The sequence below is a fragment of the Pan troglodytes genome, chromosome 1 (assembly GCF_028858775.2).
Source record: "Pan troglodytes isolate AG18354 chromosome 1, NHGRI_mPanTro3-v2.0_pri, whole genome shotgun sequence".
In the NCBI taxonomy this organism is placed as follows: domain Eukaryota; kingdom Metazoa; phylum Chordata; class Mammalia; order Primates; family Hominidae; genus Pan; species Pan troglodytes.
Window position 1 is genome coordinate 79,529,097 of NC_072398.2, and position 20,262 is coordinate 79,549,358.

At 37.9% G+C, this 20,262-nt stretch overlaps 1 protein-coding gene across 1 annotated transcript in view; it reads left to right on the top strand.

Annotated features, from left to right (window-relative positions):
* F5 (coagulation factor V) overlaps nucleotides 1-20,262 on the top strand; it is a 72,521-nt gene that overhangs the window by 731 nt on the left and 51,528 nt on the right. Inside the window, exons 2-3 of the mRNA XM_016932051.4 lie at nucleotides 3,276-3,367; nucleotides 13,417-13,539. Coding sequence (XP_016787540.3) covers nucleotides 3,276-3,367; nucleotides 13,417-13,539 — 215 coding nt within the window. The remainder of the gene's footprint in view (nucleotides 1-3,275; nucleotides 3,368-13,416; nucleotides 13,540-20,262) is intronic.

The following is a 20,262-nucleotide window of genomic DNA, read 5'->3' on the forward strand; positions in this document are numbered from 1 at the left end:
AGCTTCATCTTCTAAAACTAAAAATGAACACCTTGTGCTTTTTGTCATATAATTTTATTGCTGCCTTATAAATGACTTTCAAAATATCATCAGTTCTTGTATGTTTTTGTACTTTCACCTTTTTTCTGCTTCATATTTGACTTATTTATCCTATTGAATGTGACTCTTCATTTTTTTTTCTCTCTGTTCATCATGTCCTGGGATATGGTTTACCCTGGCTACTTAAAGGCATATGTAACTGAGAGGAGGTTTAATTCAGATAAAATACTATCCTTGAGTTGCAAACTATTTTTTCTAATTGAAATGTTAAAAATAAGACTTCTCAGAAATTAACTAAATCATAGAGTCTATTCAATATTTCCAGTTAGTTATTTTTTAAATGGTAAATCTGCTAGTGTGACTCACTTTTTTTCCTTACATCACACTTCATTATGAAAGATGTGTTCCTCTTTTACAATTACAAAACCAAAGTAATCTGCCAAAAAATAATGTAATATTTTGAGATCTTTTAGTGTATAATATTAACCTTTTTAAAACTCTTATTGTAACTGGGTTATTTTGGAGGGTATTACATACCATCTTGGTCTTATAATAAGAAGAGATCCCTCCTTCTCAAAAATAATCATTTTAAATATCGTACTTCAAAGTGATAATCTAGGTCACACCCACACCCTTCGGGAACTGCCGTAAGCTAAAACCCCAAGGAAAATAACAGTCCTTCTAACACTAATCTTGCCTGCTCATGAGTAGAATGCAGACTTGGTTGTTGGCTTTCTTGTAGCATGCTGGGTTTATGCTTGGGAGTTTTTTCTCTTGTCTGTAGTTAGCGTTGAAAATAACAAGAAAAATACTGGAGGCAGAACCAGATAGGGCAAAGGTCTGATTCACATGGTGAGTACACAGGGAACCATGACTGGTCATTCTGTCCCCTCATCCTGTGGGTAAGTTTCCAAAGTTCTGGAGATTTGTTCCTCTGGTAGCAATTGTTGAGTCAAAACCATAGAAACACAACCCAGACAAACTGTCATATTGTTTAACCCTAAATCATATCATTTCTCTCTAGCATTTTCTTATGAAAAATCTAATCCATATATCTGGCTGCTTAAACTAAGAACTTGTTCTAACTTGTCCTGCCCCTAGAGCTATGATACTCACTAGGTGAATATCAACATAGCCAACTCCATCTTTTGGCAAAGTATTTTAGCACAAAGCAGACATCTATCTACTTATTTCATATAATATTAGCAGGACAATGCCTTTTAAAGGTAAAATGTATCTATTATTCTTGCTCCAAGTCTAAGGTGAACACTTTCAAAAATTTCCTTAGAAAACTTGTTTAGTCACTCACATGTATACAAAGAGATATTGAAGAAAAGATATACATACATTTTCCTTCTAGGGTTCTAGCTTTATATGATTTTGTGATTATGAACAAATCATCTTTAAACAACCCTTATAAATGAAAAACTTGTCGTACACATTGTTTGAATTCATATCATCTGTAACTTTTTAATCAGATAGATTATTTTCCAATAGAAATTGTTCAGATCAAAATAGACATACCTCAGTATGAATACACAGCATACATAGTAAAACATGTTAGGAAACATCTCTCTGTTGAAATTACTCCACGTAAGAGACGGATATTTTTTAGTAAAGATTTTACACCATCATCTACATTTCTGTATTAAAGATCTGGGGCAGGGGAGGACAATAACTTTTCAATTGTACTAAAAATAAATAAATAAAAATGGACTTCCACATTAGGGACATTAGTATATAGAATCCTGGAATTCTTAAGTTAGAAGAATGCTAAGAGTTCATTTAATTCATATTCAACTTCCATGCTTTAACCTTCTACTTTTCCCCTTTCCCTCAGCACCAATGACCTTACCAAGTAGTTGTCTAATTTCTACTTGAATGCTGCCAGTGATGGAGAATCCACTACCTTCTCTATCTAGCTATTCTAAAAGTACTTACGTGCCTCCTTTAATTCTGCCCCCACATATTAACACAGTTTCTGTATTCCACATATTACAATTTGTGAGCATTACTGTAACTACAGATTTGTTTTTGCTTTCTGAGAAAACCTGAAGGGTAAAGACTAACTCTTATTACATTTACAAAATAATATTACTAGCTAACATGGATTGAGTATTTCTAGTGTGCCAGCTCTATGCCTTTTGCACATATCAACTTATTTAAAATTATACAACAATTCTGTGAAGGAGATTTCAGTATTAATCTCATTTTATAGTTGTAGAAACTGAGGCACAAATGGATGAAGTAAACTTTTCAAAGTAAAACAATAAGAGGTAGATATAGGCTTCAAGTCCAGAGATACTGAATTCACAGCCTGCACCCTAGCCACCTCGCTGTATAGAAGTCATGGCATATGTGGGTGCTGTTATGTCTTGATTATGGCTGGGCCACTCTCCCCACATTAGGAAGCAAAACAAAGCCACTCTGATCAACTGATTTAGACATTTGTAAGGTATTTTCTCCAAATTCTCTTTCCTTTTACCCTCATCTTTGAGTTTAAGACAAGGATAAGACTGATTTGCCTTTAGAGGTACAGAACAATAACAACAACAGCAAAAACAGGAAAGTAACCCACCACTCACAACTCTCCCTGTTGTCTGTCCTCTCTCTAATTTTATTTAAAATCATGAATGCAGTGGTTTCACATTTTTTAATCTTGCTTCTGCCACTTATCAACTGTATCTCTTGGACAAGTTACTGACTCTTTCCAAAACAGTTTTTTCATTTGTTTGTTTCCAATATGAATCCCAGGGCTTTTACCCCATTAGCCATCTCTCACCTCTCAACTAGAAATAAATTCCACCAAATCAATGCTTTTTCACAATGTTCCCCAGTAGATTAAAACTATATTTGATTGGTCAGTTGAAAAACAGCTCATATATTTATTCGTAAAGGATTTGGTCATATTTTAATCATATAAAATCTAAACCTACAGTTTGGGTTTCTACTGTGATATTGGGTTCTTTTTAGAAAATTGATTCTGAGGAATGATATTAGGGTAGATTAACTTGTGAACAAATAGTTATCACAACAGGATATTTTTGAAGAGACCAATAATTATTTCATTAACTTTACTTATTGATCATATTTATAAAACTGTGGGCTTCTGAAATACAATAAAGATACTGGTATTCTACTAGAAGTCTGAAGATAAGAGAGATCTACTTTTTTTGTAATGTGAGAAATAGATATTGAATATGCCTTTCAAATTGGTTTTTGTATTTTATTTCCAGTTTGAATCTTTCTGTAACTTCCTTTAAGAAAATTGTCTACAGAGAGTATGAACCATATTTTAAGAAAGAAAAACCACAGTCTACCATTTCAGGTAAGCCTGAAATATACTTTTTTATTTTAAAGATAAATTTCTATGGGTAATTTGGCATTCACATGCATCTAAAATATCCATTTACTGAAAATTTATAGAAACATGTGGTTTTTTTTTTTAAGAAGTACTGGCTACATAATATGTGGGGCCCGGTGCAAAATGAAAATGTGGGTCCCCTTGTTCATATTATTGAAAATTTCACAGTGACTGCAAAGCATTAAACCAAGCCAGGGGCCATTTGGGGCATGGGGCCCTGTGAAACTGCCCAGGTCACATACCCATGAAGCTGGCTCTGTTTTTAACCTTGATTAAAATAACTAAATAAAACTTCTAAGTGTTTGAATTTTTATTCATTCGTCTAAAAAACTGTTATTGAGTACCTGGTATGGGCTGGGCATTGAAATAGGCATTGTGGATGCAATAGTGGACAAGACAGTCTCATATCCTGGGTTCATGGAGATTATGGTCTAGTTTAATGAGCATAGATGTGCCTTCGCAAAATGATATTTTGCTTCCATTTGGCTCCCTAGATTCATTCAAAGGAACTATGTATGGCTGACTCTTTTGCATCTCTTTCCCATCTATTCTTCTGTTTATTTAGTGTGATATATACAATAGCCATAATTTTTAAAGAAAATCTCTTATTTTTTCCTCATCTCTTCCTTTATCAAGAAGACTGGGTTGAATAGGGTTCTAATATCTTAACTATGATACCATATTCCACAGGGATGATAGAGACCATCAAGGGAGAACTTCCTCTGGTTGAATTCCCTTGTCAGTAATTCACCTGTCCCTTTCCCCAATCAGATGAAGACCTGCTGTCTTTCCCAGAATCATCCTAGTCTGTCCTGCCTCTTCTGATCTCCTTTAATCTTCAATATTTAGTCAATGGGAGTCTTCCTTTTCGTTAAAAATCAACAATTAAACCAAAACCAAATCAAACCATGTCCAGTTAACTCCTATCTAGAAAAAGAAAAAAAAATCTCCCCTTGACCCTGCCTGTCTTTTCCTTTTCTCTCCTCTCCTTCACTACCAGTTTTCTGTACGAGAACTCTGTATCCTTCTCCACATTTCTTCGCCTATATTCCTTCCCTAATCTGCTTTAGTATGAATAAGTCTACTAAAATTACTCTCACAAAAGGGCACCTAGGACTTGAGGTGCCAGAGCCTATGTTCTTTCACTAGTAGACATTACTAGGACATTTAACACTCTTCCTTTCTGAAGCTCTCTCTTTACCTGTCTTTTCTAGTGCCACTTCCCCTAGGTTTTCTCAGACTTCTCTTACCACTCCTGCTCAGTATCCCCACCAAATATTCTTCCCCAGGGTTCCAATCTCACCCAAAACCAAGGCTTTCACTACTACCTACCCAGAAGCCACTTTCCCTCTGAAGCTACATTGACACCCCCTCAATACCAGCAGAATTAAATCTTCCCTCTTCTATACATCCCCAGTACCTTGAATTAATCCCTACCTTCTAAAGATATTAAGAGGATCAATTGAGTTAATAAGTACAAAGTATTTATAATGATGCCAACACATAATAGGCACTCAGTAGAAGTTAGCTATATTATTGTTATTGTTGCTGCTATTACTAATCATAACTTAGATCATATATATCATAGTATTATGGATATCTATATATCTATATTTCTCCACTCATTTCTATAGTCTTCATATGTGTTCATTTATATATTTATTTAATTTTAAACAGATCTGCATTTAAATATTCTTTTATTTTTAAATAATTGTGTATTGAGGCCAGGCATGGTGGCTCATGCACTTTGGGAGGCCAAGGCAGATGGATCACTTGAGGTCAGGAGTTCCAGACCAGCCTGGCCCACATGGTGAAACCCCGTCTCTACTGAAAATACAAAAATTAGTTGTGCATGGTGGTGCATGCCTGTAGTCCCAGCTACTCAGGAGGCTGAGACATGAGAATCACTTGAACCCAGGAGGTGGAGGCTGCAGTGAGCTGACATCGCATCACTTCACCCCAACCTGGGTGACAGAGCGAAACTCTATCTCAAAAAAAACAACAACAGCAACAACAAAAAAGTATATTGAGAACCTACTACATTCTAGGCTCTGGGATAAAGTGAATAAGACATGGACCTTGATTTCCAGGAGCCAATCAGCTATTGGGGATAACCTATGGATAGACAAGCAATGACAGTAGAGTAATAAGGAAGAACTATGATGAGGATTCTGTAGTAGGACATAGGAGACCTATCTCCAGTCCGGTGGTCAGGAAAGTATTTCTATTTCTAGATTGATAGCTGAAAAAAGAGTAGGATCTTGGAAAGCCAAGTGGGGAGGCAAGGGGTTGGGTGGTAGATGCATTTTAAACCAAGGCACAGAATGTTTAAAAGTTTGGAGGTGAGAGTATGGTATATTTATGGAACCATGACTGGATCAGCACAGTTGGACCACAAACTTCAGGGAAAGAATTAACAAGAGATGCAACTAGATGGGGATCAGGGATCCGTGCTAGGCTTTATATTGAGAGGAATAGGGAGTCCCTAAAAGGATTTCAGCAGGAGAAATATTTGTCCTTTAGAAAGATTATTTTGTCCAATTATAGAGAATACATTGGAGAAAGACCAGTCCAGAGCCAGAGAAAGTAGTCATGGGACTGTTGTATCAATCCAGATAGCAGAGAAGCTGAGATGGAGTCCAAAGATATTTAGGAGCTAAAATTGATTAAACTTGGTGACTCATTAGATGTAGATAATGAGGAAGAAAAGGGAATTGTTATGGACTTCAAGGTTTCTGGTTTGAACAGCAGAATGGTTAGGGTGCCATTCAGTGAGAAAGAAAATGTAAGAAAAGGAGATAGTTTGTGAGAGAAGGTGATAAGTATAGATTTGGAGTCTGAGATGTGTATAGAATATCTACCTAGAGATGTTAAGTGAGCAGACGGGTGTAGAAGTTTGGCCCTCAAAAGAGAGATCTGAGCTAGCTGTCAACATTTGGGAGACCTCAGAACAAAGATGGCAAATGAAGAATTTAGAGGGTGTGAACTCACCCAGGGAGGATGTGATGAGAAGAGAAGGCTGCAGACAGAGCTCAAAGTAGCAGCAAAGTCCAAGGGATGAGCCAAGAAAGAAAAGTTTACCAAGGAGCTTGAGAAAGCCTGTTCAGGGAGGGGAGAAGAAATCTAGAGAATGTGTTATCCTGGAAGCAAAGGGTCAGATGCTATTAATATAAGGGCCAAAATATGGTCCTTTTGTTATGGAATAGTGGGACAAGACCAGATGGCAGGGTGTTGAGGAGTGAATGGAAGGCGAGGAAACTGAAGCACAACTGTCTTAGAGATAACTCTTCCCTGAAACTTGGTTCCAGATGGGAGGAGAGACAGGGTAGTTCTAGGGGTGGACTGAGGAGCTTAAGGACATTTCAGAATTTTATAAAAAGGAATACAGAGACTTAAATATTTAAGGGAAGACTCTATAGAAATGCCATGAAGTCCTTTCCAATAGAAAATGTGGGGATAAAACATCTGAGAGAGAATGATTAGTGGAGACTTAGAAGAAGCAGGAAGCATTGGGATTCAAACCTTGGGCTGGCTTGGCCTTAGGTAGAATGGCTACCACCTTCATGGGGGGCCAGGAAAGCAGAGGATAACGTTGCAAATAAAATTAAGTTTGTAGTTATGAGCAGGAAGTTGAAGGATGTCCTGTCCTATATCACAGAGTCTATTCATTTTCATAGCTCCAGCTCCAAGCTTAGCATGTACAATAGATACTTAAGAACTATTTAATTAAACTAAATTGTAGGTAGATGAAGGGAATATAAGGTGGGAAACATACTCATGAGGGCCACGGAAAGAGGAATGGGGCCGGTATTTGAAGGTGTACCTTTTGTGGCTTTTGCCAAGCTAAGCAAATTTTAATCCCTTTGCTGTGTGAGACATTGTGCTAAATGCCATAAGAGACGGAAAGAACTAATTCCAGGCTGAAGACTTTTAAACAATAAAAAGGCATGGATAGCTTTTGAAGAAAAGGGTTCTGTGATCAAAGTCCTTTCAGATGATTAAATTTTGTAGTGATTTCCTGATTTAACCTTGTTGGAGGTAGACTCTGACAGTTGGTGAGAACAGTCTCCAATTTATGTGTAAGGCCTTTGCACCTTTCTGTCAACCCCTGTGTATCTCAGAATATATTTGTTTCATGTGAACAAAGGTGTTTCGACGTCCATTTTAATGTAATCTCTTCCTGAATGTCCAAAGTTGCTTAACTATGAACTTATGAAGTGCAGGAGTGGTATCTTATTCACCTTTGTATCTCTATAGTAGTTGATACAAGGAGGCAAATCTGGCGTGAAGGAAAAGCCTTTTATTTTGACTGAGAAGATCTGGATTTGAACACTGCCATTAACTATGTGGCCTCTCCCATTCCCCAGACTAGTCCTGTGTTATTTGTACCTTTCCCCTATGTCCTGCTCCACTCATCTCCTGGGTATGATTCTAGCTGAGCCCTGAAAAAGTCATGAGCCTCACTCCTGCAGCATGAACTATTGTTGTTGTTAGTTCTTGTAATTGCAGGGGGCTGGGCTGTAGGATTGGAGGTATGAAGATGCCCATCCAATAAGGTTTGTGGACATTTGGGCAGGTGAGGGAGTACAGCTGGGGTCATTTTTAGGAATTCTGTCTTGGGCTTTAAAATGGCTAGTCTTGGCTGGGCATAGTGGCTCACGACTGTAATCCCAGCACTTTGGGAGGCCAAGGTGGGAGGATTGCTTGAGGCCAGGAGTTTTAGACCAGCCTGGGCAATGTAGTGAGACTCTGTTTCTATTTTTAAAAAATACACATATATATTATATATATATTTAAATTAGCCAGGCATGGTGGTACATACCTGTCATTTCAGCTACTGGGGAGGCTAAGGCAAGAGGGTCATTTAGGACAAGAGCATCACTTGAGCCCAGGAGTTGGAGGCTGCAGTGAGTTATGATCACACCACTGCACTCCAGCCTGGGTGACAAAATAAGACCTCATCTCTAAATAAATAAATAATTAATTAAATTGGCTAGTTTTGAGTCTGCATATTTTTCAGGGACAAATTATAAAATGTTTGTCCCTGAAGGAGTTTTGAAATAGCTGCAACAATCACTACCTTGTGTTATGTAATGCATTGTTCACCTAAGAGCAGGGGATTGGATGAGTTGATCTTCTGCAGTCCTTTCCAGTTCCACAACTGCACTAAATTGGGTACATGCTGTGCTGGCTTCCCCAAGCCCTGAAGTAGGCCACTCCTTTCCCCAATCCAGCTTTGGGCACTGAGGAGAGGGTTAGAAGGGTTTTAGGCCATCTGGCTGTTGGAGGAGCTAAAGAGCAGCTTGAAAACCATTTAGCCATGTGTTTTCCTACATGCTTGAAAGTATTTGGTATGCATTTATGAAAACATCCTTTTGTTTTGCCTTAATTCTGAAGAGGCAGGAGGGGAGGTTGAATAAATACTCCAAACTGTCCACTGAAGTAATAGGTCTTATTAGGTTAAATAACTTAGGAGACTTTCTCTGGGCATCTGGTATTTGCAGGCATGTGATGCCAACAAACAAATCAACCAAGCAAGAGAACCATGGCAACTAAATGCGGCACACAATTGGCAGCATAGTCAGCACCCTGTTGGGCTCATCGGCAGCTGGGGTAGGTGGGAATAGTCAGTGGAAACTTCCATCAGGAGCCAAGACAGAGGGTAGCAGCTGGAAGAGGGGGGTCAGTCAGTGGAGTCCGACATGTCAGGAGTCAAAAGAGGTGTAGACATCTGGACTATTCTATAAAGATGGGGGCCTGAGCCTGTCCCGTGGAAGGAATAGGGAGAGCTTTGGCTCAGGAGTCCAGAGATCTGAGTTCTGATCCCAGCAATGCTACCAGATCACTGACTGACCTTGGGCAAGTCATCTTTGTCCCCCGATTCTTACCTCCCAGGCTTTGTTAACTAAAATAAGGACTGAACTTTGTGACCTCCACAGTCCTGTGTAAAGCTAACATAAAAACAAACAAAAAGCTTCAGGCACAAGATCAGAATAAATTCCAGGAGTAGGAGTTCAAGGAAAGGAATAGGACAACCGTGGGTGGCAAGACAGGGGTAGGGAAAGATAGGACCTCTGTCCCAGAAATCAGAGTTTACCATTGCTTCTGTAGCCAGTTACTGCAAACTTAGTGGCTAAAACAACACAAATTTATTCTTTTATGATTATATTTCTGCAGACCAGAAGTCCAAAATGGGTTTTATTGGGCTAAAATCAAGGTGTTGGCAGAGCTGCATTCCTTCTGGAGGCTCTGGGGGAGAATTGTTTCCTTGTCTTTTCCAGTTACTGGAAGCTGCCTACACTCACGGGCTCATGGCCCCTTCCTCCATCTTCAAAACCAGCTGAGTAGCATCTTCCAAGCTCTTCCTAACTCAGATTCTCCTGCATCCCTCTGATAAGGACCTTTGTGATTACATGGGATCCACCTGGACAGCCCAGAAGAATCTCATCTCAAGATTCTTAATCATAGATACACAATCCCTTTTGCCATATAAAGTAGCACATTTCCAGGTCCCAGAGATTAGGATGTGGACATCTCAGCAGGGGCACATTATTCTGCCTACTACACCCACCAAACAAAGCCCTCCCACGGTGTCCTCCATCTCAGAGAATGGCACCCTCCTCCACCCAGCTCCCCAAACCAGAACCTCATCAGCCATCCACGGCAACTGATGTCCTTTATTCTCTACCCCACATCCAATCCATCTTCAAGTTCCAACTATTTTATCTCCTAAATACATCACTAATATATTCTCTCATCATCATCTCATCATAATCTCAGTCACCACCATCTCTCCTGGAGTCTTCTATCTGTTGTCTCAATTGTTCTCTGCTCAGTCTCCTCCGAGATCATCCTCCACAAATGCAGCCAGAGATTTTAAAACCAAAATCTGGTCCATGTTGCACCCCTGATGAAAACTCTTTAATGGCTTCCAGATACTCTTAGGCTAAAGGGAAAACTCTATGAGGCTTACAAAGCCCTGCATGATGGGACTCTGAGGATGCCTTCGGCTTCACCTTCTGCCCCTTCCTTTCACATACTAAGCTCCACCTCCCCACTGGATAACTGTCAGTTCTCTAAAAAGGCCACATTTTCTGGCACCTCAGGGCCTTTGCGCATGCTACTCTCACTTTTTAGAATGTCTTTGGCCATCCCTTTTACTCTCTGCCTTTGGACCTCAGTTAAAGGATTAATTCCTCGGGAAAGGATTCCCCAACTCACCTCCAATTGGACTAGATTCCACTGTCAAATACTCTTCAGAGTATTCCATCCTTTTCTGTCATAATATTTACCATCGGTTTAAATTGAATGTTTTTGTGATCATTTGTTTAAAATCTGTCTTTCCTACTGTAAAAACTTATAAAGTTATAGAACTATAAAAATGTTTGACTTTTATAAACTCTATGAAGGCAGGGAGTGGGTGTATCTATTTTACTCTTTTACGCACCATTGCAATTCTGATGCCTAGGATAATATAGGCACTTGATATTCATTGAATAAATAAAGGAATGAATAAAGGAATGAATACAAGGTGGAGGTGTAGTATAAAGAAGTGGCTTAAAAGTCACGATCTAGAGACAGACATATTAAACTTTAAATCATGATGCTGTGTGATATTAGGCAAGATATTTAAACTCTCTGAGGCTCAGTTTCCTCACCTATAAAATGAGAATCTTAATATCTACCTTAAAAACTTGTGAGGATTAATGTAGGGACTTACAGTGCTTGAATGTATTAAGGGAAACAGTACAGGAAAGCCCTATTATGATTATCATCACCACTGCAAACAAATGCTGGCTGAACTCCATGAGTGCTGTGACTTCCTTCTCCTGCTTCTAGGACGCCTAATGGCGAGAAGCCAATCCCATGACACTTGTGGATGGCTCAGAAATGACAGTAGTTGATTTCTGTCACTTGTCTGGAATGGGGCTTTTGGTCATAGATTCTCAAGATTTCAAAGACATCAAGATCACCGAGGAGCACACGTTAAAGTCCAGATTCCCAAGTTTCACCTCCAGAACTCAGATTCATTGAGGCTGAGGTGATATTTGGAAATCTGCCTCTTATTAAGACCCTAGGTGATTCTGATGCAGAGACTCCAAGGACTACACTTTGGAAATTCTAGTACAGTCATCCCTTGGTATCCACAGGGTATTGGTTCCAGGACTACTCACAGATACCAAAATTTGCAGATGCTCAAGTCCCTTATATAAAATGTCATAGTATTTGCAATAACCTATGCACATCCTCTCATATACTTTAAATCATCTCTAAATTAGTTATAATACTGAATGCAATGTAAATACTATGTAAATTGCTATTATGTTATAGTTTTATTTGTATTGTTTTTATTGTTGTGTTATTTTTTATTGTTGTTTTTTGAATATTTTTGATCCAAAATTGGTTGACTCCATGGATGTGTAACCATGAATATGAACCATGGTCATGGAGGGCTGACTATATATAATTCCTCAAATTCTGACTCAGCCATCAACTTTTCCCCTAACTCCCCAGACAGAATTGGTGCTTCATCCTCTCTTCTTCTGTAATATTTTGCCCATATCTCAGCAGTCGCTCCTATCATACATCTATCTCCAAACTAGCTTGTGAGTTCCTTCAGTACAGGGACTGTATTTGATCCAGGTAGCCAGAAACTTTCTAACACAGTGCCTGGCATGTAGAAAGTAAAACCTCATTCTTGATTTCTGCACCCATAACCTCCTGTCTCTGCTGTGTTCTCCCATTGCAGTAACTAATAACATCATTTACCCAGTTGTTCTGATAAAACACCTTGAGGTCATCCTTGACTTCTGTCTCTCACAAGCCACATGCAATCCATCAGCAAGTCTTGTTTGCCTTACCTACAAAAATGTCCAGAATCCAATCACTACTCATCACGTTCTGCTACATGTGCTGGCCCAGTACACTGCAGTCTCTTTCCTATACTGCCTAATCTCTCTGCTTCCATTCTTGTCCCTACACAGACTATTCTCTACACAGCAGCTATGATGATTTTTTGTTTTGGGATGAACTTTTAATACACGTTATACTATGTCTCTGCTGTACAAAGTGGTTTTTCATTTTACTTAGAAATGCTCCATTTCACTTAGACGAGGCATGGTGGCTCATGCCTGTAATCCCAGCACTTTGGGAGGCTGAGGCGGGTGTATCACCTGAGGTCAGGAGTTTGAGACCAGCCTGGCCAACATGGTGAAAAGTCATCTCTACTAAAAATACAAAAATTAGCTGGGTGTGGTGGTGCATGCCTGCAATCCCAGCTACTTGGGAGGTTGAGGTAGGAGAATTGCTTGAACCCAGGAGGCGGAGGTTGCAGTGGGTCCTGAGATTGCACCACTGCACTCCAGCCTAGGAGACAGAGTGAGACTCCATCTCAAAAAAAAAAAAAAAAATGCTCCAGTGATGTCCCATTTCACTTAGAAGAAAATTCAAGTTCTTACCATAGCCCATAGGGCCTCCCTTGTTCTACACACCTACCATCCACCTCATCTCTTCTTTCTTCCCGTACTGTTTTTCTTACTGTTCCTTAGATACATCAAGACTACTCCTGCCTCAGAGCCAGAGAGCTGTGTGATTTGGTTCCTCAATTCATCTAGGTCTCTGAGCACACCCATGTTAGAGAAATCTAAAGTAACTACCCTCTCGCATCACCCTCTGTAATTGAAATGAACATCTTTCTTAAGCAAAGAAAGTTATTGCTAAGGAATGACAGTGGGTCAAAGTGGGCAAGACTTGGTCAGAACTATTTCTCCTACTCTGTTGACTTCTTTTGGGTCCAGGACAAGTGTTTCTACCATTCTGTTGTGATCTGTGTACATGTAATGTTGAGTTAATGAGCTGCTAAAACCTTCTAGATTGAAAATAAGCGAGTCAGCCTCAGGACCAGGAGGAATGGTAGCAATCACTCTTGGTATCATCTGTTTGTTTTTCTTGCTTAGCAACTCTGCCTTTGATGACCCTGAATACAGACATAGTTTAAATATTTGTTTTCACAGGACTTCTTGGGCCTACTTTATATGCTGAAGTCGGAGACATCATAAAAGTTCACTTTAAAAATAAGGCAGATAAGCCCTTGAGCATCCATCCTCAAGGAATTAGGTACAGTAAATTATCAGAAGGTAAGATAAATCTAATATTTTTCTGAAAAGGGAAAATGTCTAAGTCTTTAATACCAGCATCAACATTTAAAACTATACTGTTAACCACGTGTTGTTAGGGAAATCTCTTGCAACTGGTAATTATAAAAATTGTTGCTGTTGTAAGTTTTGAGAGAAGAAAAGGAAAAGGTTTTGGAGTCCTCTAGACCTGCATTTTTCACTGGGTTCTTACTCTTTAATGTTTGGGAGGGCAAGTTATCTAATTTCTCTGAATTCTCATATGTTCATCTTAAAATGGGAATAATAATACATACATTGAAAGATGGTTTAAGGCGGGGGTCAGTAAATTTTTCCATAAAGGGCCAGATAGTAAGTTTGTTTGGCTTTGCAGGCCATAAGATCTCTGTTGCAAGTACTCAACTCTGCCTTTTAGTACAAAAGCAGCCATAGACGATACTTATTTTTTTGGCTTTGGTTACAGATGCCAGAACTAATTAACTTTATTACCGTATTCTTTCCCTCAAGTCATACACCAGAGTAAGACCGCCTCTGACAATACAATTTTATTTACAAAAACAGGAAATTGGTTGGGTTTGGCCCATGAGCCACTGACATAGTGACATAGAACTAGCCTGATATAGGCTTCCTGGCACATAGATGACACTCAATAAGTGGTATTTGGTGGTGGTGAGACTAGAAGCATTAATAGTATTAGACTTTTGGACATAGTGAAGTGGTTAAGAAAGTAAGCTTTAAAGGCAGACAAGTTAAAATTCGAGCTTTATCATTTCTGATTCTACGACTTTAGCATCTCTGAGCCTCAGTTTTCTCATCTATAAAATGGAAATGATTATAACCACCCATAAGATTGCCTGAAATTTAAATGAGGTCACTTAGGTAGAGTACTAAACATGGTTCCTGGGATCGGATAAGCTCTCTATAAATAATGATGACAATGATGGCAATAATCATAAAGATAATAGTCATGCAAGTTATTGTATCAGCCGCTGAATAGTAAGTACCTGATGTTAATATGGTTCTAATTATCCCCTTATGCTGATGTTCAGATCATTGTAAGTATAGTAGAGTTCCATCAGGCACTGGTATAAAAAAATTGTATCCATATTATAATAGTTGTTGGTATGATAACATTTTAAAATAATTTCAGACTTTTCATGGTTCACAAATATCTTTCCTTCTCCTACATGTTCCAGCCATCATACCTTTGAGAGAATAATTGAGTAGGAGAGTGGTTTATGTGCAGGTTTTAGAACTAGACTAATAAGTGCAAATCCTGGCTCAGTGACTTTTATGAAGTTATTTAATCTCTGTGTGCCTCATCTTTCTCATCTGTAAAATGGTAATAATAATCATGTCTCTGTCATACAGGTTTGTTGTCGTGAAATCTTAGAATAATGACTGGCATATAACAGATAATAAATATTAGCCATGATAGTAAAGATAATTCTTCAATTAAAATGTGTTCAAATAATTTAGTATTTATCTTAAAACTTGTTAGTTTCAGAAAAAATCAGAAAGTAATTTTTAAATTTATTATTTTCTATATAAACTGTTCTCAAACTCATACCCACTAAGGTATAAGTGACTGATAATAGGTCAATGAACTACCTTCCTTAGGAGTACTTGCATTAGCACTTAATCTTTGGCTTGAGGAAAAACAATGAAGCATTAACTGTGGCACTGAGATTTCTTCCAAAGTGAATTTGGCAAGACTCTGGGTGAGGTAGTGGGAACAGGAGTTTCTCCTATGTTCTTAAAATCATACAGTGACATAGTGAACAACCGCTTCACCTACTTATGAGGCTTCTAGACGACTGCATCAGAAGCTCAGCAATGTAAAGAAGAAGGGGGAGAAACCTCAAAATATCAAAATGTCACATGCAGGTTTCATTTCAAATAAGGGAGGAGGTAAGAATTGTAGACTTTGGACCCTACCTGGGCTGTTTGCACAGTGAATGAACCTTGCAACACTATCCCTCTTCCTTTACTGTTTATTTGTCCCTACATTCCCTACAGCCAGCAATTATTTATGAGCAATTGCTTAAAATGCTCCCACAACTTTCACTGGAGACATGATTATTGGCATATAATATTGCCTCTGGTCCTATGAATCTAAGAAAGGTAAATACATATTGGTAGGGAAAGTAAAATTTTACCTTGGAAATGAGATGCAAATCTAGTAAGCAGATAGTATCTTTTATGGTAAAAGACAAGCCTTCTAAGTTGATTTCATTATGCCCTCTACATTAAAATAAAACATCTCCTCCTGCATGTCTGACACTCACCCTCACCTATAGCCTCCCTCTGTGGTTTGAGCTATTTTTTTGGGAGTGGGGATAAACTAACTGCATGCTGAGCCAGTTACATGAGAATCCAGATTCCTCTATCTCAGAGGTAGGTATTTGAGAGATAGGTGGTAGGGGGTTAAGATAGTATTACACTGGCTTGAGAAACCACAACAGAACATAAGACAACTCTGGATAACCCTTTTTGACAGAATGGACAAACGGTGATTTGTAAAAATGCTTGTAAGGACATTTCCTTTAATAATGTATTTAATAAGACTGTCTTAGATCAGGGAATAAAGTATCTGCAACTGTAACTAATCACTTAAAAACTGTCACTAAAGGGTTTCAATTTGAGGTTAAATTTTCAGAAACTCTGTAACTAGCATGCATCAAATTGACTTCAATGCTGCACCTTTGAGCAAAGTTTGTTGTTCAGTAAAATTTTCAAAGTCGTTTTGGTCAACTACCTTTAAAAAGCTTGTTTCATGGAGAATTTAATATTATTCTTTTCTTTTAGTTATATTCTCATATTTTAAATATATGAGTTGCATATGAATGTAATGTCACAAAATTAGTTCTATAATATATAGCCATCTGCTGGTAAGCCAGCTCTCCAAATAAAACACGTTTTCTGCCAGACATTGTTCGTTGTTTCTAAGTGTTGCCAAATTCTCTATACAAAAATTTGCTCTTCTAGATTTTTCCAAAACATTCCAATGCTTGACTTAATGTAGGTGATTACATTTTTTCACTTCTCATCTGAATATTTTGGCCTTATGTAGAGACTTCCTTGAGTATATGATAAACACCTGAAACAAACTATAACGGCTATAGTTTGTATATTTAATAAATCACAAAAATGTGGATCCCTTTTCCAAAGAGACTTGCAAGTCCTGTGCAATGAAATCAGCTCTTTATAAAACATCAGCATTGATTCGCCCATTGCCTACATTATAGCTTCTAAAAGAATATTCTGAATCTTTGAATGTAGTGAAGCATTCACTAAGTTTATTAACTTAGGAGAGGAAAAGAGTTGTTCACAAAAATAAGTAACAAGGGAAGAGTTACTGAGTGAGCACCCTAATGAGTAACCAAAAAGGCTCTTTATGTAACTTCACTTTCCCAAAGCTTGTATGCACCATTTTTCATTTTTAAAAAATACTGAGAGCCTTTGGCAAGTAATTAGTACATCATGACAAGAATAAATACAATACAAAGCTGACTATCGACTGAGCAGGAAATGAACAGAACTGAGTAAATATAAATGAAGAGCTACCCTTGTGTAAAGATTTTATTCCAGCAAGCAGCTGAACAAGGACTTCTTGTGCTCTAGCACAATAGTTGTCACTGTCCATTTCTCTTCTTTTCAGTTTAGAGCTTAATTTTTTTTATTTTGATTACAAAGTCAAAATCACATTCACCAAAACTGCATCTCACAAATGCTTCCTCTTAATAGCTGTTTGTATTTTATACTTTATATTAATGTATGTTGCAAAATCAAAGATACAACAAACCTGTTTTATTCTAGACTAAAGGTAAAATAATTTGAAGTGAAAAGAATAAAAGCATTGATAAAATTACACCCCAATTATCTCATTAGCCATCTCACTCAATGTAATTATAGAATATATCCTATGTACAAGTGTGTATCATTCACTGTTTCAAGATGCTCATAATTCAACTTTTAGTAGTATACTAAAGTTAATTAACATCATTCATTTAATTATTTGAAATTCATCTTATATGTAACTGACAGGCGAATGTGAAATTCTGAGTAATTTAGTTTGATCAATTAGACAGACATTAATTTGTGTGACTAGAGTAACCTTTCATTATCTATCTCAAAATATCATGTACACAAGTATATACAATAATTTTTTAAGCCCAGTATGTGTTAAAATAAATCTAGGTGTGAAACATTGATTGTTTACAGATAGGTTCAATATTGTTAGAAAATCAGTCACCCTGCTATACCTAGCACAAGTGTTATAGCATCTTGGGCAAGTTTTAGATACTTACATTGGTTGGTTCTCATTCCAGATTGACAGTGTGTTCTAATTGTAGCCCTAGAAGAAATCTAGAGGTCAAACCTATCACAATTAGGGCACCAACATGTACCCTAGAGTTAACTAGGCAGAGACCCTCAGGGGCCCAGGCCCTGTCTTCTTTACATTTGTACTCTGGCATTTAGCACAGAGCCTGGAACCTAGTGGATGATGATGGTCATGATCATGATGATATTAATCATTACTGAGCTAAACTGAGGGGCTGAGGACTGATTAGAAAGTAAGGACTATGCATTATTTTTCCCTTGCTTTAAAATTATTGATTTTGCTGATAATTTTGAGCAGGTACTTTGTCTTATTTATTACCAAAAAAAAAAAAAAGTACTTTTACCAAAAAAGTCTTATTTACTTTCATCGCCTTTGGAATAGATACATCACTACAATGGATTGGAAGTTTGTGTCCTCCAAAAATTCACATACTGAAATCTGACCTCCAGTGTGATGGCATTAGTAGGTGCGGTCTTTGGGAGATTTTTTTTTTTTATTATACTTTAAGTTTTAGGGTACATGTGCACATTGTGCAGGTTAGTTACATATGTATACATGTGCCATGCTGGTGCGCTGCACCCACTAACTTGTCATCTAGCATTAGGTATATCTCCCAATGCTATCCCTCCCCCCTCCTTTGGGAGATTTTTAGGTAATGAGGATGGAGCCCTCATGATGAGATTAGTGCCCTTATAAAAGGGACCCTCTCACTCACCCTCTTTCTACCATGTGAGGATACAAGGAGAAGATGGCAGTCTACAACCTGGAAGAGACCCTGCACCAGAACCCAACCATGCTGGCACCCTGATTTTAAACTTCCAGCCTCCAGAACTGTGAGGAAGAAGTGTCTGTTGTTTATAAGCCACTCAGTCCAGGGTACTTTGTTAACAGCAACCCAAACTAAGAAAATCACCAATTTCTATCTTACTCACATGTGTTACCAGAACTCAAGCACACTTAAGATCTATCTTATCTAAAGTAGAACATAAAGGAAAGAGGCTGTATTAATTGCAACATGACTGGGAAAGAAAATACTTAACCAAAATGTGAACATGTATTCCCACAGGCTATCAGAGCATTTGTTAGGAGCCAGAAATTTTACAAATATTTTCCAGTCTTCATAATCCATCAAAAAGGATAAAGTTATCTCTAGAAAAAGGATTATATTATCTTAAATTATAAATGAAAAAACTGAGGTTAAAGGGACTTCAAGAAACCTTCCCAAGTTCCCACAGTTAGCAAATGATACAACCACCAAGATATTTCAACTCTGACCCTGAAGTTCAAGTGCTTTCTCCCACTATCTAGCAGAAAAAAGTATCGTTAACCATATAGTCTCACAAATACTGAATTACAAATGGCGATGAGTGCTGTCAAAAAACCAACAACAAACAAACAGGTATCACAATCAGAGATCAAGAAGGGTGTAAGATGATATTTGATCTGACATCTGAAGAATGAGCACACATTTACCCAGAAAAAGAAAGGGAGGAAGAACTTCAAAAGTTATCTCCTACCCTGCAAAGAATATAATGTTTTGCCCTTAGGGGAGCTTGTGAAGGCAGTGGAAAGAATATCATTTTCTACTATAGAAACCCCATGTGATGTTTTAACAGTTGAAACAATGGAAGCTGCCTGTCCAGAAACATCATTTTTCAACTTTATGAGGCCATGTAGCAAGAAGCATTGAAGAAGGGCTGTCATGCTTGATTCAAGGTAGATGGTGCAGCTCATCAACTAGCCATGCTAATTTCAGTTAATACACAAGTTCTGACCTGAGAGGGCAACTCTCCTTATCAGTCCTGTTTGTGCTTTGTTACCAAAGCTCTTTTGTAATCTTTCACAGATAATGCTTCCTGCTTATTAATGGAGACTTTCTCCATAAACTTTTTTTCTTTTATAGACTAGAATTATGTTATAACTTACAGGAAGTGACTTAAGCTTTTATCATTTCTCAGCTCTTGACAGTTTTATTATCAAAGTGAAAGTACAGCCTAGAGTAAATATTAGTTATTAGTGTCAAGCTATCCTTTGGGGTGTGTTGGGGGAAGACACAACAAAGTCCACTTTATGCTAGCGCAAAGTTCACAAACTCAGATGCCTATAGTAGCCAGATAAGTAGTTCAGTGAACAAAATTGGTCCAGTAAGGACTGATCATCAGAAAGCAGAAAAGGGCAGCTAAGATCCAGATCCAACAAAATTCTGTGCAGGAGTTTCGTCCTGTTGTTAACCAGATCTCCAGGTTTTTGTTTTTTAAAGAGAAACCAGTAATCCAAATTCTTATATAATTTCTCCGGATGTTTAATGTTGGCATTTAATCTATTTTAACATTACGCAATCGTAACAACACACAGCCATGAGCTTTGACTTGTTGACCTAG